Genomic DNA, 27668 nt, shown 5'->3' with positions numbered 1-27668 from the left:
CATCCGTGGAAGCAAACAATGACATATAATATATACTTAAGCCAAATCTTTCTGGTACACATCCATAAAACATATGTGTTCAGTTTACTGTACACACACACACACATAGTATTGTTTATGTATGCATGTATACAGACAGGCAGTCCTCCCCCACAGTCCCAATTTTAGCATATCTGCCTCTGGTAGAGTTTGAGTTACCATGCCTGGGGGTTAATGTGTCTATTTTTTTAAAATATTGATAAGCTGGAAAGTATGATGTACTTGCATGGTAAAAGACAGTTGTACTTCCAACATGATAATAATGTTAAAGTAACATCAGAAGTTGAGTGGCATTATCAGATCTTTTGGAAATCATATAACTGGATGAACAGATAGATTCACTGAGTATTTGTATTAAGAAATAGCCATGGAAGTTGAGTAACATTATGAGAAGTTGAGTGGCATTATCAGATCTTTTGGAAATTGTGTGGATGGATGGACTGATGAATGGATGGATGGATGGATGGACAGAGAGATCAACAGAGTAGAAATGCCCATGAAAGTTGAGTGGCATTATCAGATCTTTTTGAAAATGATGTGGATAAATGGATGAATGGAAGGACAGATAGATCCACAGAGTATTTGTATTAAAAAATGCCCATGGATATTGAGTAACTTTATTAGAAGCTGAGTTGCATTATCAGATCTTTTGGATATTATATAGATGGATGGATGGACTGACAGATAGATCCACAGAATATTTGTATTAAGAAATGCCCATGGAAGTAAGTTAAGTAACTTTATGAATTGAAAATGAAGGGCAAACTAAACCCAAAACTATTAATGCAAGCTGAACACTAAAGGATAACACCAACCTCAGTAACAATCAAAAAACAAAATAAGTGCAGCGCAAAAAGAAAACTAGAAGTGAAAAAAGATAAAAAGTCCAATCATAAATTGATTTCAATCAAAAGTTCATAAATGCCAATATGAAATAAGCCTCTCCTGGGAACACCCGCATTAATCACTTATCCAGGCGATGCGGTAAATAAGAAATAAAATTGTGCTTACCAGATCCAGTTGACCCCTTAGTTACAGGGGGTCATAGAAGGCATGAACAGACCCGTGGCAAACTGCTGGGCTAGCTGTCATCTGCAGATCAAGTGGATTCCTCAAATAGCGGAGGTCCCATCAGGTCTATGGTGTAATACTGATAATCTGCAGGGTTGGCTGTCATATGCTAGATGCTCTCTCCCAATGCACAGCGGGATCCATGAGTCAGGGAGACCCATGTTGAAGTGGCAAGAAAAAACGGCAATGATCCCCAGATAAAAAAATAAATAAAAGCATCTAAGAGCGATCCATAGCTAAAAGGTTTTCAACTTTAATTCAAAAGGTGAGTGATACAAGGAAGGGACACTCTATAAGCGCCAAAACATGTGAAAAATCTTGCGGCTGTGTTAATAATAAGACAGACTGTTCGCGTCCGAACAGCTGTCAGCCAACTTTTAATGCGGGTGTTCCCAGAAGAGGCTTATTTCATATTGGCATTTATGAACTTTTGATTGAAATCAACTTTATGAATTATCAGACCTTTTAGAAATGATGTGGATGTATAGATGGATGGACGGACAGATAGATCTACAGAGTATTTGTATTAAGCAATGCCCAAGCTGAGTGGCATTATCAGCAGGGCTGTCTTAATATCATTATGGGCCCCTGGGGAAAGTAATGCACTGGGGCCTTTACCAGCCTGCTCCAATTAACACACCTACTCTCAAGAATTAAAATATAAATAGTTAATAAAATTAAACATTGATTATTATTAGTACTTTCAATAAAAGGGGGGGGGGGTGATGAGGGCACAATACTGGGATCAGGACAGCACAGTACAGGTTCCGGGATGCTGCCTGGAACATGGTCATTCTGGGACAACTTAGTAAAAAAACGTGACTGTCCCGGCAAATCCGGGACAGTTGGCAAATCTGATGTAATGCAATTATCGTGGGGCAACCATATACTTGGGGCCCCTGGGCAGTGCCCAGGGTGCCCATGCATTAAGATGGCCCTGATTATCAGATCTGGAAATGTAATAGCACCTCTGTTAAAATAAAGCTTATTCTGTAAGACAGTTCAAAGATCAATAAGGAGGCACAAAGTAACCTTTAACATCCACATGTCAAGGCAATAAGTGCACATTAGAGATGATTTTATATTGTTAGCCATAAGTTTCAGCTGTTTGATCACCGTCCTAGCTCTCTATACTGCTTTACCAATAGTACAAGCCATTTAAGAGGCCAAGAGATAGCAGAAACATATGAAGATCAATGCTGTGTTACAAATATATTTATTTTTAAATAACTTAAATCATTTTTACTTTTTCACACACAAATATACCTCTATCCCTTTAAATGCTATTAAAGTGCATATCCCTGTATGTTTACCTCTCTATGTCCGATGGGACCAGCTGAGACATGTAGTTCCATAGCAGGAACTGACAGCACAGTGTTACGTTGCCAGATATCCACAAATGACTGTGAAGTAAGTGCTACCTAAAACATGCCTCACCATGACATTCTCTCACAAAGCAAACTGACAGACTGCAAAGTAAACCTACTCTAAAGTAAACTGTTAGTGAAATGAAATGAGAAAGCAGTGTGATCAAGGATTGAGCTGACCACATAAGCAAAACTTAGAGCAATCACACATCAAAATACTCACAACTATAGCAAAAGTCTTGAAGTAAATTCAAATTAAATCAAATATAAAAAAGCTACAAAAGTCTTAAAGTTCACCAACTTAAACCTTCAGAAGAAGTGGAGCAGTTGGAGCAACTTTTCAAATCAAATTCTTTTTTTGTAAACCTCCCCTAACACAATGCATTTGATTGAATAAGCAATATATCCAGGTAACCCTACCTTCATAGGCATACACCAGGTAGAAATTCAAGGTGAACAGCCACAGCATGCAACGTAAGGCCCCCATGACCATAAAAACAACTCCTTCTTCAGAAACAGATTAAGTGGCAGAGGAAGCATAGAGAACGAGAGAGGAAAGAATTCTACACAGTCTTAAAGCTTCAGGCAAGAAGCAAGATACCGCAAGTTTTTTTTTTCCCCTTGAAGAACTGAATCTCTGCCAGGAAAAAGGGGGGGGAGAGAGCTGCAATCCCTTATTGGACGTAGCAGATTCCCAACACAACTCTACTATTTGATTGCTTTGCAGAAGTTGTTTCTTAATTCCACTTTTTTTTTTTCTCTTTGTAGAAAAGCAGACATTTTAATTTAAAGACGCCCTTTCTGTTTAGAAATAACTGTAGATGAACCTGGTTTTGAAATGTAAGCTTTTTAACCCATTCGGCCTGTTTGCTATGGTCTGATTTTATTAATGGTTGCATTGACAAGGGTTATTTCCTCCAGGCTTCTGGACTAACATAGTCTTCCAAGGATGTTTAGGTTGGAAACAAGCCAGATGTAAAAACAAAATGCTTTCTCCAGTATATTTCTAATTTGTACATTTTTAGATTATTTTTTTTTTAATGGGAAACAGTTTTCATTCATTTTATTTACACCTATCAATATGTAGTTTGTAGGCCTCAACCTTGCATAAACCAAACACCTACTGCTTACAAAATATTCATTTCATTTTAAAAAGTTTTTCGCAATTCTAGCAAAAGAAAAAAATACTTTTACAACAAACAGAACACATTTTTGTTTTTATTTATATAGTGTGATACAGGATATGATAAACTCTACAGTTTCAAGTGGTATTAAATCCAAAAACAGCTTACCAATTCTTAAATGTGGTGGCTGCATTATTTTTGTTTGGTTTTTTTTTTAGGCTTGTTCACTTTTCTTTTTTACCTGTTGATCCTGCCAGTAAGTCTGTTATTTTTCAAATTCCTGTAACAGGCCAAGCTGTCTTGCAAAAGTGTCAATTAGAGCGTTGAGACAAACCAGTTAATACTAACAGGGCTTCTTACAATGGTCAGCTTTTATTCTTTTGTGTAAAACCTCTATCCCAAAAGGAAAAAGACTGTTGCTGTAGCGGCTTAAAAACTGTTAGCCGGTTTTATTTGATTTAGTCAATCTAAATCTGCTAGTGCATCTAACACTACCTTCTACCAAGTACGGCACTGCTGCTGTCCAAAGGGGTCTCTGTTGCTAACCCAGTGGAGTCAGGAGACAAGAAGTGTCACCTGGCCGATTCACCAGGTGAAAATAAAGCCTAAGAAAAAAAATGATGTAGCCACCAAATGTACAGACTGCTAAGCTACAACATATTACATTTTAGTTTTTATACTGCTTTAATTACTACAAGTCCTAGTGTGCCCAAACAGTCAAGATCATCTTTAGATATTTTAACCACTTGCCGACCGCTGCACACCGATATACGTCGGCACAATGGCAGCAGTGGGCAAATGGGCATACCTGTACTTCCCCTTTAATTGGCGGGGGTAGCTGGCACGCGCCTGCCGCCGCGTACAGCGTGGCGGTGCCCGCGGGACCTGTGGACTCGATGTCTGCTGGTCTCCCTGCGATCGTGTTACGGAGCCGCAGAACAGGGAAGTGCCTATGTAAACAAGGCATTTCCCCATTCTGCCTTGTGACATGACAGAGATTACTGCTCCCTGTCATCGGGAGAAGTGTTCGCTGTCATGTGAGTTGAAGCACACACCCCCCCCCCTACAGTTAGACTCACTCCCTAGGACACACGTAATCCCTTGATCGCCCCCTAGTGTTTAACCCCTTCCCTGCCAGTGTCATTTACACAGTAATCAATGCATTTTTATAGCACTGATCGCTGTATAAATGACAATGGTTCCAAAATAGTGTCAAAAGTGTCTGATGTGTCCGCCATAATGTCGCAGTCGCGATAAAAATCGCAGATCGCCGCCATTACTAATAAAAAAAAAATAATAATAAAAATGCCATAAAACTATCCTCTATTTTGTAGACGCTATAACTTTTGTGCAACCCAATTAATATATGCTTAGTGCGATTTTTTTACCAAAAATATGTAGAAGAATACATATCGGCCTAAACTGAGAAATTAGTTTTTTTTATATATTTTTGGGGGATATTTATTATAGCAAAAAGTAAAAAATATTGCTTTTTTTTCAAAATTGTCGCTCTTTTTTTGTTTATAACGCAAAAAATAAAAACCTCAGAGATGATCAAATAGCACCAAAAGAAAGCTCTATTTGTGGGAAAAAAAGGACGTCAATTTTGTTTGAGTGCCACGTCGCATGACCGCGTCAGTTAAATTGAGTGCCGAATCGCAAAAAGTGCTCTGGTCAGGAAGGGGGTTAGATCTTCCGGGGCTGAAGCGGTTAAAGGTACACCTAGGGGTTTATTCATCACCGTTTTTTTTAAAAGATTCACCTACGTTCAGCCAAGATTCATATTTTTTTAGCTAACTTTTATAAAATGTGTGAACCTTCAGTGAAAGTTGTGTGAATTGTGGGTGTAAAAATGGTTACCCAGACCCCATAAAGTATATCTTAAAACAAAACTTTTTATATTTTGGATAGAGTCTGTCTTCAGAGTCGGTTACAGTTAGCCTGTCATTCATTTGTACCGGCTGAACAGATGCAGCTGTTCACATAAACCTGTGACTCTTGCTGCAGGAATCCATGGTATGCCCCTAATCACACGTTTTAAATAGGGCCTTACTGTCAAAGTGCCACCAGACAGGAAATGAGGGGAAATCTGCAACGGAGACACACAGCAATAAAAAGCTCACAGGGGTTTCAGCCATCAACTACTAATAAAATATTCTCAATAAAAAATAAAGAATTTGGGCAAAATATACACTTTAAACACTTGCCCACTAAGCACTTATACCCCCTTCCTGCCCAAGCCTATTTCCCCCCTTTAGCGCTGTCACACTTTGAATGACAATTGCATAGTCATGCAACACTGTACCCAAATGAGATTTTTATAATTTTTTTCACATAAATAGAGCTTTCATTTGGGGGTATTTAATCACTGCTGCATTTTCTATGTTTTGCTAAATAAACTAAAACAAAAAAAAAAAAAACGAAAATTTTGAAAAAACAAAAACAAAAGATTTTCATAGTTTGTTATAAAACTTTGCAAACAGGTAATTTTTCTCCTTCAGGCTGGGTTCACACTGGTGCGATGCGGGAAACCCTGCGATTCAGTGCCGATTCCCGCATCGCCCCTGAATCAGACACTGGTTCACACTGCCCTCTGCGAACCGCTGGTCGTGTCAATGTAAAGTTAATGACACCCCCAGATTAGTTCGCAGATCGCAGTGCGAACTGTCAAATGGTGCAGGAATCAGATCGCATAGGTGTAAACACCCATGCAATCAGATTCCAGTGCGGACCAAAAAAAGGGTCCTGCACCATTTTGGTATGAATACAATGCGATTTCAGCCATACAGTCTGTATGGCTGAACTCGGATCGCACAGACATTGCCTGTGATCTGCACAGCAATGTGGTGCGAATCACATGCGATGTCTGTCATCGCACAAGTGTGAACATATACTCTCTGATGTGCGCTGATGAGGCGGCATTGATAGGTGGCACTAATATGCAGCACTGATGGACACTGGCAGGCGGCACTGATAGGCAGCACTAATACGTGACACTGATATGGAGACGCTGATGAGCGCTGATTAGCAGCACTGCTGGGCACTGTTGGGACTGCACTGATAATCAGTGCCCTGATTATCAGTGTAGATGTCCCTTTTACACAAGCCATTTATCAGCTCTCCTCTCCTCATGCTGTCAGCGTGAGGAAAGGAATGCCAATAACTGGCTTGTGTTTACATCATGACCAATTGTGATTGGACAAAGCTGATCACGTGGTAAAAGGCCATTGTGGTTGGCCCTTTTACCTGATCTGTAATCAGCTGTGTCTTAGTGACACAATAATCACAGAGCGCGCCGCTCACGTGCCGCAGCGGGCGCGATCATAGGAGGACTTCATATGACGCCCTCCCAGAACTGCGCTGTAGTCGTCATTCTGCTATAGAGCGGTCAGCAAGTGGTTAAAGTGGAAGAAAAGCCTAGCCTAAGTCTAAACATCCAAAAAAATGTTCTCTCAGCCCTCCTCCATCCTAGCCTGTATAAAATAGATCTGTGTAGTTACCTAATTTTAATCTCTTCCAGTTTGGTCACGTGATCCTGCAGCTCTGGCTGAATTAAGTGCTTGCTAATAGCTAGGAATTCTGGGAGCTGTGATGTCAACCATAGGCTTCCATAGCCCAGCCACTGTCAGCCCTCACTCCTCTCCCCTGCAGAAGCCGCTCACTGACACAGAGGAGCCAGACCTGCTGAATCTGATAGGCTTCCATAGCCTAGCCACTGTTAGCGCTCACTCCTCTCCCCTGCAGAAGCCACTCACTGACACAGAGGAGCCAAACATACTGAATCATATGACCGAAGTGAATTAATAATAGGTGGGTGCACAGATATTTCTTATACGGATAAGGCAGGATAGGTAGGAGGGAGAGAACATTTTTAATAAAAGTTAGACTTAGGCCCCTTTCCACACAGGATGGATTTCATTGCAATCAGCAGGGGATCTGTGAGCGGATCCCCTGCTGATTGGAGCAGAGCGGCAGCAGATCGGACACATCCATGTCCAATCTGCTGTATGGGTGGCTGGGAGTAAATGGACTACACTATGTGTCTACCTCCGACCTGCCTAAACGGATAGATTCCTCTCCCATTTTTTTAGCGGCCCCGATCGGACCCAGAGGTGGGCGGGTATAAGCGGAAACAAGTTTGTTTCACCTGTCTGTCCATAGGGATGAATGAAACGTCTGATTAGAACCGCCTGAAAAACTGACAGGCAGACCTGATTGGAATGCCTTTCTGAAAGCGTCCTTTGGCTTTTCTTCCACTTTAAGTTCTCAACACTGACAATAATAACCAGTTATCAGAAATTATTAATGTGGTGGAACAGTGAGAAACCTTCCTATTTTGGCTATTCTGTCCAGGTTGTCAATTGTGGAATAAATTAGACCTTTGCTCTCTGTAAAATGAATTAACCCATAAAAATTGGAAATCCAAATTAAATAAACCATGCAAAATCATCATTCTGTCACGTAAGATTTAGAACACAAGAACAAACTTCCATAAAATGATATTGATATAGAAGACCTAAAAAATTCCAACACACAAGTGAAACCAAGTATATAACTCGAAAAAAAAAAATATGTAACAGAAGAAGAAACACAAAACTCATGATGTGGCACATGAAGCAAGGAAGTATGATCTTCTAACAGCTCTGTAATTACCTAGGACAGGAACTGTTCCCACGGAAGTAACACATACTAATGACACATCTACAACGTAAATGAAAAAACACATACTACTATAGTTGTTTCTATATATTTAGTTGCTTAAATATTTAAGTTCAAGAAGATTCTGTTAGGATTTTAAATGTAAAATAAAGAAGTATACAAAATAATGGAGCAAGAATTAGGAAAGGTGATACAGCTAAAAAGTAAAAAGTTAGCAGAAAAAAACAGCACCATAAGCCTATTTTATAGACAGCGACTATACCTAATAAACATGTCAAGGCAAAATTTAAAAAAAATATATATGCTGTATACCTCTGCTATACATGCACATTTCCCCATGCTTTATTGTTTTAAAGACCCCAGAGGTACAGTAAAATACCATATCTGTTGGCCTTCCAGAAATGCACTCAGGTCCTAAGTCCTGCTGTGGGCTGACAATATACAGTGGTTCCACGGACCCCTGCTTGAGAATGGCTGCCTTAAAGAGTGAGGTGAAGCTCTTCTGATTCCATCATCCAATCATGTGCAAGCAAAAATACTTTTTTTTAAAATTTTTTTTGCATGTGATTAGATATTCTTTGCAAAATGTATTTCACCATATTCACCAAGCTAAGGGAAGACTCTCTTGGAATGTGAAAATTCACTTGCAAAATGAACAGCATATTCTGCTTTAGGCTGGGTTCACACGTCCGAAGCTCTGTTTTCACAGCTAATTGACAAAATGGTTGTTCAGCGTTTCTGGTTAATATTTGATCAGGATCAGGTCAAGTTTACATCAGGATCAGGTCAGGTATACTGTACATCAGGATCAGGTCAGGTATACATCAGGATCAGTTCAGGTTTACATCAGGATCAGGTCAGGTTTACATCAGGATCAGGTCAGGTATACATCAGGTCAGGTATACATCAGGATCAGGTCAGGTATACATCAGGATCAGGTCAGGTATACATCAGGATCAGGTCAGGTATACATCAGGATCAGGTCAGGTATACATCAGGATCAGGTCAGTTATAAATCAGGATCAGGTCAGGTATACATCAGGATCAGGTCAGGTATACATCAGGATCAGGTCAGGTATAAATCAGGTCAGGTATACATCAGGATCAGGTCAGGTATACATCAGGATCAGGTCAGGTATAAATCAGGATCAGGTCAGGTATACATCAGGATCAGGTCAGGTATACATCAAGATCAGGTCTGTATTTTATCCTGTTCACAACTGAATTACATGCGCGATTCAGAAGCATTCCCATAGAAGTCAATGGGTCTGAATTTGCAACTGAGCCAGACCGCACTGCTCAGAAAACCGACAGGACTCTTTTTCAATTCGCACGGAATCCGCACTTTAGCTGCACTGGGCATACGTTAACAGGCACAATATAGCTGCGGTTTGCGCGTTATGGGGACACTCTAACTGCGCATGCGCGGGACACGCGGGACGCGCATGCGCACTGAGATCCCCTTAGTTAGACAGAGGGGAGGGAGGCTATATAAGTAGATTGACAATCAGAGCGGCCTATCCCATGAATAAGCTACAGTTGTAGCGAAACATGTCGGGGGCAAGGCCGAGAGAAGGATAAACACCAGAGACTGTGTGGCTTAAGAGAACAAGGGGCTGCGGTTCACTTGTCAGGGAGACGGAGGAGTCATTGGAAGAGCGAGCGAGGAGTGGGTGAGATAGACCCCTACACACGCTGTTGGCATTGAGGTCCTCCGTGACCACACACCCTATGTGAAAACCTTAGGATAGACCACCCAGATTACCTTGTTGAGATTGCTGTGCACAGAGTGCCGTGGAGTGTTTTGATGTGCTGTTATAAAGTTGACACAATGTGAGTGTACCCTTTGTAGTGTATTTTGTAGTGTGGATATTAAAAGTTTTTACGTTATCACACTATTGGGAGTTCTTTCTCATTTACATATGGAACGAGTCTCTGAATGGAATACATTTAACCCCTTCTGATTGCCTGGATATTCTTATGCTTGCTAGCCTCATACGAAAGTGGAGGCATACAGAGTTGGTAAGAGACTGTCTATTGGGAGAGGGAACACTGAACACAGAGGTGTGGTGGAGAGTTCAAGTGTACTGCAGGATCTTCCAAGATTTGCTGTGACACTATTTATTGTGCATCTTCAACACGGACTTTCTTTATTTCACATATGTGCACTTATTATTGGACCTTTTATGTTATTTAGTCACGAAGTTCATGCTGAGTGTGTTATTGATCAACTGCACACTTGATTATAGAATTGACACATCTGCGATTTTCAGCAATATCACTGAGTCACTGAAGTCACTTCATTGCGTTTTGGTGTTTTTTGTTTTTTGTTTTTTTGTTTTTATTTTCTGATTTTTATTATCACTATTTTTCACTAATTATTTGTTTGATTCACACCCTTTGAACAAAAGGGTTATTAATTTAGGATATTCACTTGTAATGGTAATATTACGGAAAGAGTGATTAGAATAGCGCCACATTTTTATTCTTCACGTGGGTTGCAATACATCATTATCACGTCACAAGATTTAAAAATATTTTTCAGATACATCAGGATCAGTTCAGGTTTACATCAGGATCAGGTCAGGTTTACATCAGGATCAGGTCAGGTATACATCAGGTCAGGTATACATCAGGATCAGGTCAGGTATACATCAGGATCAGGTCAGGTATACATCAGGATCAGGTCAGGTATACATCAGGATCAGGTCAGGTATACATCAGGATCAGGTCAGTTATAAATCAGGATCAGGTCAGGTATACATCAGGATCAGGTCAGGTATACATCAGGATCAGGTCAGGTATAAATCAGGTCAGGTATACATCAGGATCAGGTCAGGTATACATCAGGATCAGGTCAGGTATAAATCAGGATCAGGTCAGGTATACATCAGGATCAGGTCAGGTATACATCAAGATCAGGTCTGTATTTTATCCTGTTCACAACTGAATTACATGCGTGATTCAGAAGCATTCCCATAGAAGTCAATGGGTCTGAATTTGCAACTGAGCCAGACCGCACTGCTCAGAAAACCGACAGGACTCTTTTTCAATTCGCACGGAATCCGCACTTTAGCTGCACTGGGCATACGTTAACAGGCACAATAGAAAGTTCTTTCACATGTCATGCGAATTGGATGTAGTTCAAACCCATCCAATTTGCCTGTGTGAACCTAGCCTTAGTAAATCAACCCCATTTACTCAGGTGTTCCAATCAGTTGAGAGTGGGTTTGACTTGCCTTGCTGTATAATTTGAAGAAAACAAAACACTGCATACCAAACCAAAACATTGCTCCAACTGTGAAGCATAGTGGAGGGCAGATAATAGCGTGGGGATATGACATAAGACTGTCTGAATTTTTCCTAATTTAGATAAAAATAAGATTACTTTTGAATAATATATGAGGAAAATTTAAAGGAATAACAATTTTTTTTAATACAAGATTATATATCCCAGAAGTAGTTTTTGTTTCTAAGTTGAACAAGGTGGATCTATTGTTTTTCAGTCTATGCACCTATGAAATTGAGCTTTATTATCCATTCTTCTGCAAATTTAAAGCCCAGCTCCAGCCAAAACCTTTTTTGTACTTGATAGAGCAGGGAAGAGTTAAAACCTCTGTTGGGTGTTTATTGCCAGCTGTATCCCTTTATAGTCACAGACAGAATTTTTAACTTGTTCTTAACAAACCAAAGCTTAAAAAATGGCTAGAGTTAGGCCTCGTACACACGATCGGATTGTTGGCCAACAAAACCGTGGAATTTTGTCCGAAGGGCGTTGGCCCAAACTTGTCTTGCATACACACGTCACACAATTACGAATTTACTGACATACTACGTGGTTTTTCAGCTCTTTAGCGCCACCCTTTGGGCTCCTTCTGCTAATTTTGTGTTAGTAGAAGTTTGGTGAGTGTTGATTCGCGCTTTTCATTTCGCACTTTTCATTTCACGATTTTCATTTCGCGCTTTTCAGTTCGTTTCTGAACGGCCGTTCGTCAACCAGCCATGTTGCGGAATCGGAGGCGATAACGTGTTATTTATTATTTTCTATATTTTTGGATGTATAGAATGCACTTTTTGGTTAAGTTCTATTGGCAGATATCATGTCAAATTTTGTTTGTTTTCTTTTTTTTAATGCACAATAAAAAAAATTGTGGAGAATAATAGTTGGCTATGTGTTTTACTTCAAATGACAGTTTGGGAGTAGGCAGTTACATTTTAAAAAATACAATGTAAAATTGACAAGGGACACCAACATAGTTGTATCTTTGATCTAAAAAACCTTGGGATAATGGTGATGTGGTAACTTGGCCAAAAAAAAAAAAAAGCATAAAAATATTATTTTTGATATCACTAGAAAAAAAAGTCTTTGAAAATGAATTTGCAATAACTTCACCAGTATCACCAGCAAAGCATTTTCATTATTATCCCATTAAAGAAGAAGAGAATGTGTGCTGCATTTCGAGACTTCATAATTTACCATGTCACGAATGTTAATTCTCAATTACGAATGCTAGTTTACAAGACTGATCGTTTCCGGCTCGTCCTTGCTTCCGACCATGCGTGTTTGTACTTTGGACTTTTGTCCGACTGACTTGTGTACACACGATCGGAAAATCCGACAACAAACGTTTGTCCACGGAAAATTTTAAAACCTGCTAGCCAACATTTGTCTGCGGAAAATCCGACAACAATTGTCCAATGGAGCATACACATGGTCGGATTTACCGCCAACAGCCTGTCATCAAACATTTCCCATCAGAAAGTCAAATTGCATGTACGCGGCTTTAGGCTTTAAAGCAGTGCTCTTATCTTCAAAACACATAACCACATAGATAATCCAGCATTGTCCTGCTGTTATCCACTGTTCCGGTGACATATACTGGGTTATCGTGTTCCTTTTAAAGTGATTGTAAACGATCACCTTGTAAAACAACCCATTTTGTTTAAAATGGAAATGAAAGGTATAACATTTGTGTATATATATAAAAAAAATTATAAATACTATTTTTCTCCTTTTTTACAAGTGATCTGGTTTCCTCTGTTCTCAGCTGCATATGAGGTGGGGGCATAGAAACAACAGCACACTGAGCTTCACAGTGAAAGGCTGTACAGCGGGGGCATGTCAGGACAAGTTTTATCATTGGAAGAGAGCAGGCTGAGTTCCCAGCATAGCTAGAGAACTGACCAGGATGTGCTCTCCTGCTTAGTGTGGTCAGTTTTTAATAGGAAAGCAGAGGAACTGGCAGGAACACCAGGAATTTCACACAAAGGAAGCAATACAATGAGACGAGGAGACTTTTTCCTACAAGTACATGGTACAGCAGGTGCATATCAGGAATATGATATGTTGGAGTAACATACACTTTAAGCTGGCTGCCTCTTGATGCACTGGACCTGCCCTCTGGCCCTCGACCTGGTCACACTGTATGCCAATTCCTGAAGCCTGATAGGTGATGGGATGCAAGTATCCTGGGGGGGGGGGGGGGGGGGTTGTTTAAATTAAACTACCTTTTGGGAGTTAAGTTCTGGTATGACTTTCCAGGAATGACCAAGCAAAAACAAAATAAAATAGTATATAAGTATATATTGGAATATGCACTGACAGCTAGGTCACACACGTGCTTTAAGCAGCACATTTTTAGAAACCGCAGTGTTATATTGTAAAAGCTTATAGTGCAGCTCAAGGTGTTATGATGACGAACAGGCCCGGTGTCTCACAGTATTTAAATGGGTGGTGGCTGTCAAGTGCTTCATCCAGAAAGTGATAGAGCAAATAGGACCAGAGAGATGCTGCACTCCGCCAGCTCGTCAGATAGCAAGAAAGGTGAATGGCTGAGGCCGTCTACATTTCTTCCTATCTGACGAGGTGGTGGTGTGCAGCGTCTCTCTGTCCCCGTGTGAAGTGTTATATTATTACATTACATTACAGATAGTTTCCTAGAATTAGCATGGATTTAAGTGAGGACCACTCTTGCTAAGTCAGGTCATTAAACGTATACTGTATATTGAAGACAATGTAATGTTTAAATATACTGGGGATTTAACGAAGATGTCTGCAGTAGGCACTGTATTATTAAATGAGAGCTGCTTACTTTTAACTTGCAGCTTCTTTTCTGTCCGGGTAAGATATGTGCATGTTTGATGTGAAAAAGATTGCAATTAAAGAATATATGGTATTTATTGCATATGCATTATATGCAACTGGGCTATGGGTGGAGGAGACCCAAGATCAACTCAATCCTTATGCCCCTGAATACTACCTGAAAAGGCAGTGCACAAAGTACCTATTTGACCTTGCCTTTATAAGCACACTAATGTGACCTAACTCTTAGGAGTCCCGACTTAGCATTTAAGGCAAGAAGTATGAGTTGGCAAGGAATTTGAGTTAATGTTGGAACTGCTGGCAGTCATACACTGAGCTCATCTGTGTGCAATGTTGGTATAAGCAAATTGAGGAAAGTAAATTATTGCTGTTCATTCATAGAATGCAAACCATATATTTGTTTTCTAATGCTCAAGCAGGATATACAGTATTCTATTGTGAGTGCTCTGGATGTGTTAACTTATAGTTTGCTGTGTTAGCATACTGCATGAATTGCATTCATTAGACTTTCTTTCGTAAATGTTAAAGCAGTAGTAATTAGCATTTAAAAAAAAATTCCTAAGGGAGCGAGGCTATAGTGTAGATTGACACATTGGGGTTGATTTACTAAAGGCAAATAGGCAGCTCAGAAAGCAAATACAAACATTTCTGCACTTAGCCTAAACCCGAGTTGCTGTATAAATCTGAGTTATTGTATATTAAAAAACATTATATGCAACATACCGTGCTACCCAACAAATACATATATAAAAACTAGTAATTCATACCACATTTCTTCACATGTTCCTAAGCTTCTTCACCCCTGAGGCCTCTCACTCACTACTTCTCTTCTGTGACACCCCAGGCTAGGTACTTGTGACACCCTGCGTCTCGATATCGGTCCTGGTATATTGGACACCAGTCTCTAGGGAGGGGCCAAGCCTGAAAGCTTACTCACTACCAGGGCCTTCGGTCAAAACATGCCATTTCACTGACGATTCCCCTGCTGGCTGGTTGATTAAGCACCCAACATTACTCTTATTGTCACTAGCAACCGCAATATAGCCTCTTCTACTATAGGTCCCCTGCACGTTAGACCTCTGTAATGTATCTTCACTGACTCATCTTCATCCCCATTCTAAAGCCTGTTCTTAGATATGCCATACATGAACCTCTTTAAAAGTAACTTCAGACCAGGTATTATATTTGGAACTTCAGAACTTTTACTAGAATCTTTTCCAACACAGGTCTGTACATAACAGTCTTCCACACACTCCTCTCATACCTTGCTCTCGAGTTAATTCTGGCTTCAGGCTGCCCAGCATCATACCTTTCAGAAAAGTATAAAGTCCATCTCAGATTAATCCAACTTCGGTACCCCAACTGGGTACCCACTAGGGGGATTCCAATAACAAGAACAGTTCTACATGCTGCAGCACTCCTCCATGTAATTCCCCATCTAAGGACCCTGCAAGGTTGCCTCCCCTCGAATTTATAGCCCACCACAAGGAGGCAGGGATATGAATACCTGGGACCTGACAACCTTAACCCCTTCCTAACACCCGGGCAGCCTGGCAGCAAAATACACAATAAATAGATTTAATTAGTAAAACAGTGATAACAAAAATGAGGTAGAACTTAGTCAAGTAGAGAAAATATGAAGGAAGCACTCCTATGGCCACATTCGTGTAATGAATTGATACAGCAAAAGAAAAAAGAAAAAATATAAAGAATAAAAAAGCCCAGGGTTGGACTTTAGAGGCACAATGGACAGTAGTGGGTATAAAAATATTTTATTTATAACAATACGTGGTACAGAAGAGCAAAAAAGAATAAAGGATTTAAAACCATATGATACACTCTATACTCAATACATGACAAAGATGAACATGCATAGTATACATAGTAGTGAGCCCCTGTGCATCAACGCATTTTGCTGTCTAGCTTCATCAGGACACACTCAGGGATTGTTGGAGAAAACAGGTCTCACTATATAAAAGTAACTTGCAAGGGAGTCCATGGAAGATAATCTCACCCATTAACCACTTGCCGACCGGCTCACGCCGAAATACGTCGGCAAAGTGGCACGGATGCGCAAAACAACATGCCTGCATCATTGGCGGCTAGCGGACGTGTGCCCGCCACTAGAGCGTGACCGCTAGTGACACGGAGAGGCAGAACGGGGAGATGTCTATGTAAACAAGGCATTTCTCTGTTCTGCCTAGCAACATGACAGGGATCTACTGCTCCTAGTGATGGGAGCAGTGATCTCTGTCATGTTTTGGTGAGCCCACCCCCCCCTACAGTTAGAAAAAAAATTAATGATAAAAATGCCATAAATCTATCCCCTATTTTGTAGACGCGATAATTTTTGTGCAAACCAATCAATATACGCTTATTGCGATTTTTTTTTACCAAAAATATGTAGAAGAATACATATCGGCCTAAACTGAGGAAGAAATTTGTTTTTTTTATATTTTTTGGGGGATATTTATTATAGCAAATAGTAAAAAATAGCGCAAAAAATAAAAACCGCAGAGGTGATCAAATACCACCAAAAGAAAGCTCTATTTGTGGGGAAAAAAGGATGTCAATTTTGTTAGGGTACAACTTCGCACGACCACGCAATTGTCAGTTAAAGCGACGCAGTGCTGTATAACAAAAAAGGGCTTGGTCAGGAAGGGGGTAAAACCTTCTGGGGCTGAAGTGGTTAAGCTTCAAATATCATCATATAAAGTATCTCAGGTACTTGTTATACATATAGGTACATAGGTACATATTATAAATACATTTTTATACCTACTACTGTCCATTGTGCCTCTAAAGTCTGAGCCTGGGCTATTTCATGTCCAATTTTTTATTTTGCTGTAACATAGTCAAGTAATTACCACAAGTAGGAACCTACCTAGACGCCTAACTGCTTGCTAGAACACAGTACTGTATAAGGTATACAGCACCCCCAACAGGTGCATCTGTTAGTGAAGGTAATAGTTAATTTGGACCAGCTGGGATAGATTAAAAAAATACTTAAAGCCAAAGTGCAGCTTTTTAAGTGTCACCAACCCACATCATAAAAAAACTATCAATAAATGCTGCACTGCCCACCTGGGCGTGTCACACAATCACAGCTTTCTGTGAATGGAAAACTACAAGGTCCGACAGCCTTTGCGGCTGTTGGCTTATAGTTTTCCATGAGCTACCATGGCGCTGTAAGCATCGTGGTAGTTCATTCATTCTTCCAGTCAGCATGTATCAGCTTCCTCGTACAAGGTACGAGAAAGCTGATACAGTGGCAGATCTGCTGGAGACCTGCATAGCACCAGCGATCTGTTGATCACCGGTGCTATGCTTTCCAGGCTCCTGCAAAAAAAAATAATAAATGCACATTTTTATACCTGCAAAAAAATGTGCATTTATTATTTTTTGTGAAAAGATGAACTTTAAAACCAGCACAAACAATCTAGCACAATCCTGCCATTACACATTCTATTATTTGTATCTTTAGTTCACACAAATCAAATACCTTACTTCTGGTACCAAATGTTTTATCACGTGATATACGTGATAATTTACATTTTTGGGGGGGTTTTGCGAGATGTGCAGGGAGAGATCACATAAACACTTGTAGGTATAAGTTCCGGACCGCCCACCGCACATTTACTGTGGCAGGGCAGCCCGGCTGTGTAAAACAACGTACCTGTATGTTGCCTGTGGGTAGGGGGCTCGTGCGTGTGTTCCCGACGACCCGACGGTGTTTAAATTTGTTTCAGAACCGATCAGGAGCCCCTGATTTTTTTTTTTTGGCCACCTTCTTTTCAAACTGTTTCTCCCCAGTAAGTGTGCCAGATATGGGGTCAAAATGTATAAGCTCTGTGACAGGGCAACAGGCTATACATGTAGTTTCCTGGTTTACAAGGGAAAAGATAGCAGCCACCCAACTGCCCAGACTACATAGGAAGCAGCAGCAAGATTGTTTGGGACTTGATGTCACCCTTATTTCGAAAGGAGTACCATTTATACGTGGACATTTTTATACAAACGTGCCACTTTTTAGACACCTCTTTGAATTTGGAATTGGCACATGTGACACCGTGTGATCTAACCACCGGCGCTTCCCCCAACGGCTTGCAAATACCCGACTAGACAGGGGGAGAGAAGATGCTTGAGGTACAATGTAATTTCATGCAGTGAGGTGGAAGGACAAATGGAATGTTTTCGTTATGTCTTCCTTTCACGCAGATATGACTGTCCAAACTGTAATGGCGACTGGAGTTGTGTCCACGAATACAACCTTAAAATGGGAGGGGTGGGCTTCAATGACCAGATGATGGGGCTGTACTTAATTGCTCGTAAGGCCAGACGCTGTATACGCATTTCAATTGGCTCTGTTCAACGCTTATGTACTATACAAAGTGTCTGGAAGAAGTAGATCCTTCCTAAAATTCCAGGAAAAGATCATCACAGCCCTTTTGTATTCAGAAGGTGCTGTGGCCCAATTTCCCAAACCAGATGCAGTGAGCCTGGAAAACGCGGACATAGGCGTGACACCCGCTATTTTTGTCCCCCCTGTCCTGTCCAACCTGGTCTCTGCATCCGATGCTACCACACATTAGTGGATTACTAGTATAGCAGCCTTCAAAATTTCCACTCATCTGCTCGCATTTGGCGAGTGGAAATTAGTGGAGGATAAGTGTGGAGCACGGACGGTCTGGGCTGACAGTTTCCTGGCTGATCTCTTCTGGCAAATGTGGTGCGACCATCAGAGTGGCACGGAGGGGGGCCAGGAAACTGTCAGACGGATCGGGCAGCCGGATGACACAGAGCGGGGATTTCCACTGAGACATGCTGTCAAAGTCCCACCTCCTGGATCGGCACTGGACCAGTGTGCTGTCTATTAGAGTAGCCGGTCTAGGAGGCGGGACTTCGTTTGACAGCACCAGGCTATTTATATAGAAACTGCGTCTCTCTGTGTTATCCGTCCAGCAGATCCTCCTGATTCCTTCCTGATGCATTGCTGGGCACTGATGAGGCTGCACTTATGGGCAAGGATAGGATGCATTGATGGATACTGGTACACTGCACTGATGGGCAATGAGACACTGCACGGATGGGCAATGATAAGTGGCACTGTTGAGGCTGCACTGATGGCCACTAATAGGCTAAACTGATGGGCACTGACACGCTGCACTGATGGGCAATGATAGGCTCCATTGATGGTCACCGTTGAGGCGGAACTGATAAGCTGCACTGGTGGGCACTGATCAGCTGCATTGATGGGTACTGATATGGCTTTATGTTAATATTGTTAAAGTTGTTGTTAATATTTATTTCTGGAACTTAATTCTGCATAAAACATTTAACAGTGTAATTTCATTAGATAATTTACATGTTTAGGGGCAGACTAAGGGGCGTGACAGGGTAGGGGTTGGGTGGGGCAACTGGTGGCGAGTAACTCTTAAGGCCTGGCTGGTGGCTCAGTACTTGAAATTTTGAGCCCTGTGTATAGGGTACAACACGGCACAGTCTAGGGCACATATTCACATAGTATCTCAAATGATGTTAGATGGCTATCGCATTTTGAGAGACCCTAGCCTGGAACATTTATAGTTACAATAAAAGTGTAAAAAAGATAAAAAAAAAACAAAAAATAAAATAATAAATAAAAAAGCCAAAAATAGTTGTCGTTTTATTGTTCTTACTGTTTTACTGTATTTTATACTATACTTGTTTTATTGTTACTGTTTTATCGTTAACCAATGCCATGAGCACTGCCAAAAAATGTGTTTTTTTTTTCGTTTCATTCTTTTTTTTTTCAGGTCATTTGTTATGATCGAAATTCGATATTTAGAAAAAAATTTTAAATTCGAAAGTCCGGAAATTCAAAAATCCGAAAATTTAAAAGAACGAAAATCTGAAAATAAGAACGAAAATTAGAAAACCCAAAAATGTGAAAATCTGAAATGACTAACTATTACTAACTATTAAATTATAGGTATTGGAATTTCCTTTCAAATTTGGCTGTTAATGAACCTAACGAATGCGAATTTATTCAAAGTTACAAATTATCCGAAATAAGGAATGTCACATCTATATGAATAGAACGTAAAAGATTTCTAATAACAAAATGTTTTTATTATTATTATTTATAATTACTAATTTGTTACGTTCCATTCGTTTCTTCCGTATAATTCATAACTTCGGATAAATTTCTATTCGTTACGTTCACTAACAGACAAATTTGAGGGGGCGGAGCCGGCAGCCAGAGCGGATGGTAGTGTGAGGAGAGAGCTCTGACACAACGGCTTCTATAGAGCAGCTCACAGTGACACTACACGCTTCAGAAATACATCCACAGAGAGGGGAGACTCAGGGGAATACAGAGGTTAAAATGAATGAAAGAAAAACGAGAGAAGGACCGAAAAAACTGTCCGACTTCTACCCCCTCACGGCCGGCCGAGATTTCCAAGATGGCACCCGCTATGAGAACAGAAACTCAGCATCCCCTGCACACTCCTGCAGCCATCCGTCGCCATCCTCGGGTGAGTCTAATCTCACACAATATCCACAACCATCCTCACCCTCTGACAGCCCTGTTAAGCAAAAAAGGAGGATTGGGGTGGAGGAGGAGAATCAGGATGAGGCAGGGTCAGAGGGAGACACAATGGAGGAATCATCCTCTCACAGCCAGCAGTTAGATGCTTTTCCTACATCCGGGCAGCCCATCCTGGATACCACAATGAAGGGAATGTTATTGACTCTCAGGGGGGCCCTCCAACAGGACATGTCTGCATTTATGCATACCACAAAAAAAGAAATGTCAGCGTTTAGTAGCAGAGTCAATTATGTGGAAAAAAAAATGGAGGAATTTACACTTGCTCACAATGAGCTGGTGGATGCTCACTTTGAAGTAATAGATGAGATCAAAGCTATGCGCCTAAAAATGGCGGACATCGAAGACAGGGCACGCAGGAACAATATAAAGTTCAGAGGGATCTCCGAATCGCTTAAACCAGCAGAACTCACTGCGTACCTCCAAAAGCTCATGACCACGGTTCTGCCGTCTCTGGGGCCTAACAACATAATCATAGATAGAGCCCACAGACTGCCAAAACCCTCATTCCTGCCTGACCAAATCCCCAGGGATGTCATCGCTAGGATCCACTTTTACCACATAAAGGATCAGCTGATGCGATTTGCCAGACAGCACCCCACGCTCCCTGATCCATTCACCGGAATCGCATTGTATGCAGATTTATCGCAAGCTACACTAACGGCAAGGCACAATTTAGTCCCTATCACTAAAATCTTACGCAACCATAAGATTCTTTATAAATGGGGATTCCCTGCCAAACTGCTGTTGGAAATGCACGGCGAATCGCACGCAATCACTTCACTGGAAAAAGGGATGGAACTCCTCAGATAATGGCGTCTTCTACCGCTGGATGGAGAAGCTGCAGACCCTGATCCACTACCTGACAGACGAAACAACTACCGTCAAAACAGAAGGAGCAAGTAAATGCCACTCGGATACACGTTCGCCTCGGTAGATGGCTCCTATACACGTGTGGCACTTCTCTCAGGATCACTAACTGATGCCTTCCAAATCTTCCATGAACCCAGGTGTAGGTTCAAGAAGCAGCCGTTGTTCGGCTAATATGTTTCTTAGTTATCCCCCTTCTTCAATTACAGGATGACACCTGTGACCTGTTCTATATAAACTTTAATGTTTGATTTGTCCATATTGCTGCATAATTCAGCTTGTTTTTTTGTTCATGTTTTTCTTTTTCTTTTTGCTATTCTGAAATTTTCTTCAGAATATTTATCTCAAATCTTACACGTACCCAACATCAGTCCAAAAGCATATTGTTTATTGATGTCTACCACTAGATGGCAGCAGCTTGTACTCATTGAATGGAATGAACCTTAAAATAGTATCACACAATGTGAGAGGTTTAAACAGCCCCTATAAGCGCAGGGCCATGTGGAAATCAGCTCTGGACCTGAAATGTGATATCCTGTGTGCACAAGAAACACACTTCACTAACAGCAAACCTCCAAAGTGCACACACAATAAAAAGTATTCACCGCCAATGACACTTCGAAAAAAAATGGGGTATTAATCTCATAATATGTGGGTATTTTAATATGGTCATGAATGAGGAATTTGATTCCTCCTCGGGGGCTCTGAGGAAGAGGCCCTCTTTAGGTACCTGGTGTCATGAAGAAAGGCTCTTTGATCCCTGGCGCTGCCTTAGATCCACCGAGAGGGACTACTCTTATTACTCCATGGTGCACAATAGCTACTCTAGAATTGATTTTTTTGTATACAACAGATATGTATACCCTGCAGAAAGTGAATAAGGCTGATATCTTCAACATTACGTGGTCTGATCATGCGCCTGTGGCCATCGAGGTTGAAGTTAGCAATAAAACATCCCACAAACCACTATGGCGCAACAATACCTACCTCCTGTCCTGTCCTCACATTAAAGAGGAAATAGAGAAGAAACTTAAAGAATACTTTAGTATCAATACCAATGGGGAATGCTCCCCAACAACGATCTGGTGTGCTCATAAAGCATATGCTAGGGGTATTCTTATCCAGACTGCCTCGAGGGAAATGAAAAAGAAATCACATCACTTAGCGAAACTCCACAAATCTATTGCAGAACTAGAAGCCCAACACAAGGACCCCAGCACCACATCCCCCAGCATCTTAAAACGCCTTAATTCTTGTCGTGAAGAACTGCGACAGGAACTTAGGGCAGACTACGACCTATATTTCAAAAGGCTGAAACTATCATTTTACTCTCAAAATAATAGGGCAAGCAAACTTCTGGCTTCACAAATTAAAAAAAGACATGCGAAGTCCAACATCACTCATATTCAACATCATAGCTCCAATACCACACTCCACAACCCTAAGAACATAGCTAATGCTTTTGGGGACTATTACAAATCCCTTTACAACCTCAATAAAGACCCATCCACCTACCAACCTACAGATAGAGAGATAGACGAATTCCTTCAAGGAATCCAACTGCCCTCAGTAGACTCAACAACTCTACAAGCCTTAAACTCTCCAATCAATAATGCAGAAATTGAGACAGTTATTAAATCTCTCCCCATGCACAAATCCCTAGGAGCGGACGGTTTTTCCGCTGAGTACTACAAAGCATTTAGCTCCCTTCTTGCATCAAAACTAGTAGATGTCTTCAATAAAGCAGCCACAGCGGGATCCTTCCCAAGAGAAATGCTCCAAGCAATCATAGTAACCCTACCCAAACCCGGCAAAGACAACTCCCACCCCCAAAATTATAGGCCAATATCCTTACTCAACTGTGACCTAAAGATCTATGCAAAAGTATTGGCCAACAGGTTATTAGAAATTACCCCTTCTCTAATAGGTCTGGATCAGGTGGGTTTTGTAAAGGGCAGACAAGCACCGGATGGAACTAGAAGGATGTTAGATCTACTACGATTCGCAGAAATTAATCAGTTACCAAGTACTTTTCTTGCATTAGATGCCGAAAAGGCGTTCGATAGGGTGCATTGGGGTTACCTATCAAAAACTTTACACAAATTTGGAATGTCAGGAATGATTCATTCAGCAATTATGTCCCTATACTCAAATCCATCCTCCCAAGTTTATACCTCTAGTCTCCTATCTGATCCTTTCCTACTATCTAATGGTACGCGACAAGGTTGCCCCCTATCCCTAATAATCTTTTCACTCATTATAGAACCTCTGGCACAAAGCATTAGGTCCAATGCAACCATCAAAGGCATAAATATAGGTAAAGACAGTCATAAGATAGGACTCTTTGCCGACGATATAATTTTCGAGCCGGCAGCCTCTATACAAGAACTTAAAAAGCTATTGCACAATTTTAGTAAAATCTCCTTTTACAAAATCAACACAAACAAGTGTTTCACTTTAACACTCAATATACCCATGGAAGAACAAAGCACAATTAAACATATGTTTCCCTGTAATTGGGACCCCCCCTCCATTACGTATCTTGGTGTGCAGCTCACCTCCTCTTCCGCTAAACTATATTCTAGCAATTACACTCCTCTACTTGTAAGTGTTGAAGAAGAGATGGTCCAAATTGGCAAACTGCATTTATCATGGATGGGGAGAGTAGCTGCATATCAAATGCAAATACTACCTAAACTTCTATACCATTTCAGAACACTGCCCATACCTCTCCCTCAAACATTCTTCTCACAATTAGCGAAAATTTTAAATAAATTTATTTGGGCAGGAAAAAACCTAGAATAGCACTGACTCATCTGTATAAACCCAAACACTTAGGCGGTGTAGGACTCCCCAATGCACACATTTACTATCAAGCAGCAATATTAGAACAAACTCGATATTGGTTCGCATGCCAAACTGACAATAAATGGTCTGAAATAGAACAAGAAATCACTCCTGGCCATAATCTACCAGCCCTGGCGTTAGCTGCTGGTATACACCATAGACCAATCATTCCACTGTACCCTACGGTACAAGCTTCTATAACAGCATGGTCCTCCTTGCTAAGACAACCATTTACGGACACTACTATGCAGGAAATACAAATCCCATTAGCAACGTATGAATACTTGATCCCAAACATCTCGACCCAAACTTTGAAAAAAAGAGGGGAACATTTCCTCATACCTGACCTACAGGGACAGGAAGCAATGGAAATATATCAACTGTTTCAAATAAAGCATTACCTCAAACATAACACACCTAGACCACTTAAAATACCCCAAATACTATGGCACAATCTATTAAACAAAAGCCCGTGGAAACACAAGGGAATATCCTTATTCTACAAATTCGCTACCCCTCTATACTTACAGGCTAAACTGCCTAATATGAGAAAGTGGGAACAGGACCTTAAAAAGGAATTCCCCTTACACCAATGGCATCTAGCGGTAAAGAGTAATAGTAAATCCTCAGCGTGCATAGACCACTGGGATAATGCACAGAAGATACTGCATAGGTGGTATCTTACTCCCCTACGTATTCATAAAATGAACCCGAGTTCCTCCCCAGTATGCTGGCGAAAATGTGACAATACTGGCAATCTTCTACACATATTGTGGAGCTGCAAGGTAATAAAACCTTTTTGGCAGAAAGTAGCTTCCATCATTCAAACAATTACAAATACCACAAGCACACTAAATCCTGAACTTTCCCTCCTCAGCCTGGGCATAGACAACTTTCCCCATTTGACGAGAAAGGTAGTTATAAATATACTATTTGCAACGCGCATATCGTTAGCAAGAGAATAGCGCTCTCAATCACCCCCAAAAAATCCAGGAAGTAATCTCTAGAGTGAATGCCCACTACACAATGGAAAAAATGCTAGCGTATAAGGAAAGAAGAGTCCCGGCCTTCCACAAACACTGGGAGGTCTGGAAATCTTCTCAGTATGCTCCCTCTCACTTGTGAAATCGAGACTTGTGTTTCATGATATTTAGGCTAAGCAACTAGGCATATAGAGGTAAAGGTATTTAATTAATCAGATAAAGTAATAAGAATATCAATAAATAATTAACATTACTAGAAGTAGTCACACCAGAAGTTCCAACCCAGACTTTATTATTTTGTGACTACACTAAAAGGTATGTGTTTTCTGTTATTGATGTATTAAGAATGTATCAACGTTTGAAGTTCATAAGATAGCTGTCTACAAAGTTCGAAATGAGCATATACCGTATTTCCTCACTATTGACCCTCACTAAGGTCATTAGAGGGCTGCCTTGCTTAAGACAATTAGAGGTTCCTGCTCACATTTTGTACCCAGTCGGGGTGACAGGTCCTACCTCCTGTTGAGGTCGTTAGCTATGTGGTTATGGTTGGCCCAAGTAGATTTATCGCTTTGTGGAATTCTGTCTGTCATTCAACACTCACCCTGTTTATGTCATATATTGTAAACAATGCTTCGTACTTTATGTATAAACTGAAATTCTATAATAAAAATCAATGGTTAAAAAAAAAAATAACAGACAAATTTGAAAGGGAATTCCAATACCTATAATGTAATAGTTATTAACCACTGAGCACTTAAACCCACTTCCTAACCAGACCAATTTTCAGCTTTCAGTGCTCTCAAATTTTGAATGACAAATATTCAGTCAAGCAACATGCTACCCATATGAAATTTTTGTCCTTTTTTCACATAAATAGAGCTTTTTTTTGGTGGTAAAAATAACCCAAATCGGTGTATATTATTTGGTCTGTGTGAAAGTTCTAGAGTCTACAAGCTATGGTGCCAATCACTGAAAATTGATCTCACCTGATCACACCTGATGTACTGACGGCCTATCTCATTTCTTGAGACACTAAGGCCCCTTTCAGAACCGTGTTGATCCGCCCCGTGAACATCCGCTTGCTCAGCAGGGATCGCTCCATTGATCCCCGCTGAGCCGGGGGGATGACAGGGCGGTCCCTGCACACTGTGCAGAGACCGCCCTGTCAGATCTCCGCTCTCTCCTATGGGGGATCGGATGAACATGGACCGTCTGCCCGTGTTCATCCGATCCGCTCTGCAGACGGATAGAAAAATAGGATTTTCCTTCGTCTGCAGAATCGGACAATAGCGGGGATGGATGATATCGGGTGTCAGCGGATATTCATCCGCTGACACCCGCTAGCCCATAGGGATGCATGTATGTCTGTATTTCATCCCAAAACGGATGGATGAAATACAGACATACGGTCTGCACGTGTGAAAGGGGCCTAAAGCTGGCCATACACCGAAGAATTTTCTTACTCAATTTCCTTTAGATTTACTTTTAACTGTATAGTACAAGGTTCTGCCTGATTGCATACAAATTGAAAGTGTTTAGATTTGACCTCATATTATATGGTTTTGGTAAATCTAAAGGAAATCTGTAGAAGAAAATTGTATAATGTATAGCCAGCCTAACAAGCCAGGAAAGTACAAATACCCCCCCAAATGACCCCTTTTTGGAAAATAGACAATCCAAGGTATTTAGTAAAAGGCATTGTGAGTTTTTTGAAGCTGTGATTTTTTCCCACAATTCTTTGCAACATGCAGATTTCTTTTTCTTTTTTTCTTTTACAGAATTGTCACAACGGGTTATTTCTCTCACACAGCATATGCATTCCACAAATTATACCCGGAGGACCCGACGGTCACAGACATTCCCAGGTGCGCGATTCTGTGAGGACATCCATGATCGCCCTCCCAAAATAAGCCGACCGCGCTGCAGCCGTCTTTTAGCTATGGCCCAGTCGACGTGTGGTTAATAGTTAGTCATTTCAGATTTTCAAATTTTTGGGTTTACTAATTTTTGTTC

The 27668-nt window shown here is 40.9% G+C and overlaps 1 protein-coding gene across 2 annotated transcripts in view; it reads right to left on the bottom strand.

Annotated features, from left to right (window-relative positions):
- SRPX (sushi repeat containing protein X-linked) overlaps positions 1-3093 on the bottom strand; it is a 166434-nt gene extending 163341 nt beyond the window's left edge. For both annotated transcript variants that reach the window (XM_073616347.1, XM_073616348.1), the window contains exon 1: positions 2898-3093. In XM_073616347.1, coding sequence (XP_073472448.1) covers positions 2898-2970 — 73 coding nt within the window. In that variant the 5' untranslated portion in view covers positions 2971-3093. The remainder of the gene's footprint in view (positions 1-2897) is intronic.
- Positions 3094-27668: the final 24575 nt, after the last annotated feature.

The sequence above is a fragment of the Aquarana catesbeiana genome, linkage group LG02 (genome assembly GCF_042186555.1).
Source record: "Aquarana catesbeiana isolate 2022-GZ linkage group LG02, ASM4218655v1, whole genome shotgun sequence".
NCBI classification, from domain to species: Eukaryota; Metazoa; Chordata; class Amphibia; order Anura; family Ranidae; genus Aquarana; species Aquarana catesbeiana.
This window is presented reverse-complemented; position numbering and strand designations above follow the sequence as displayed.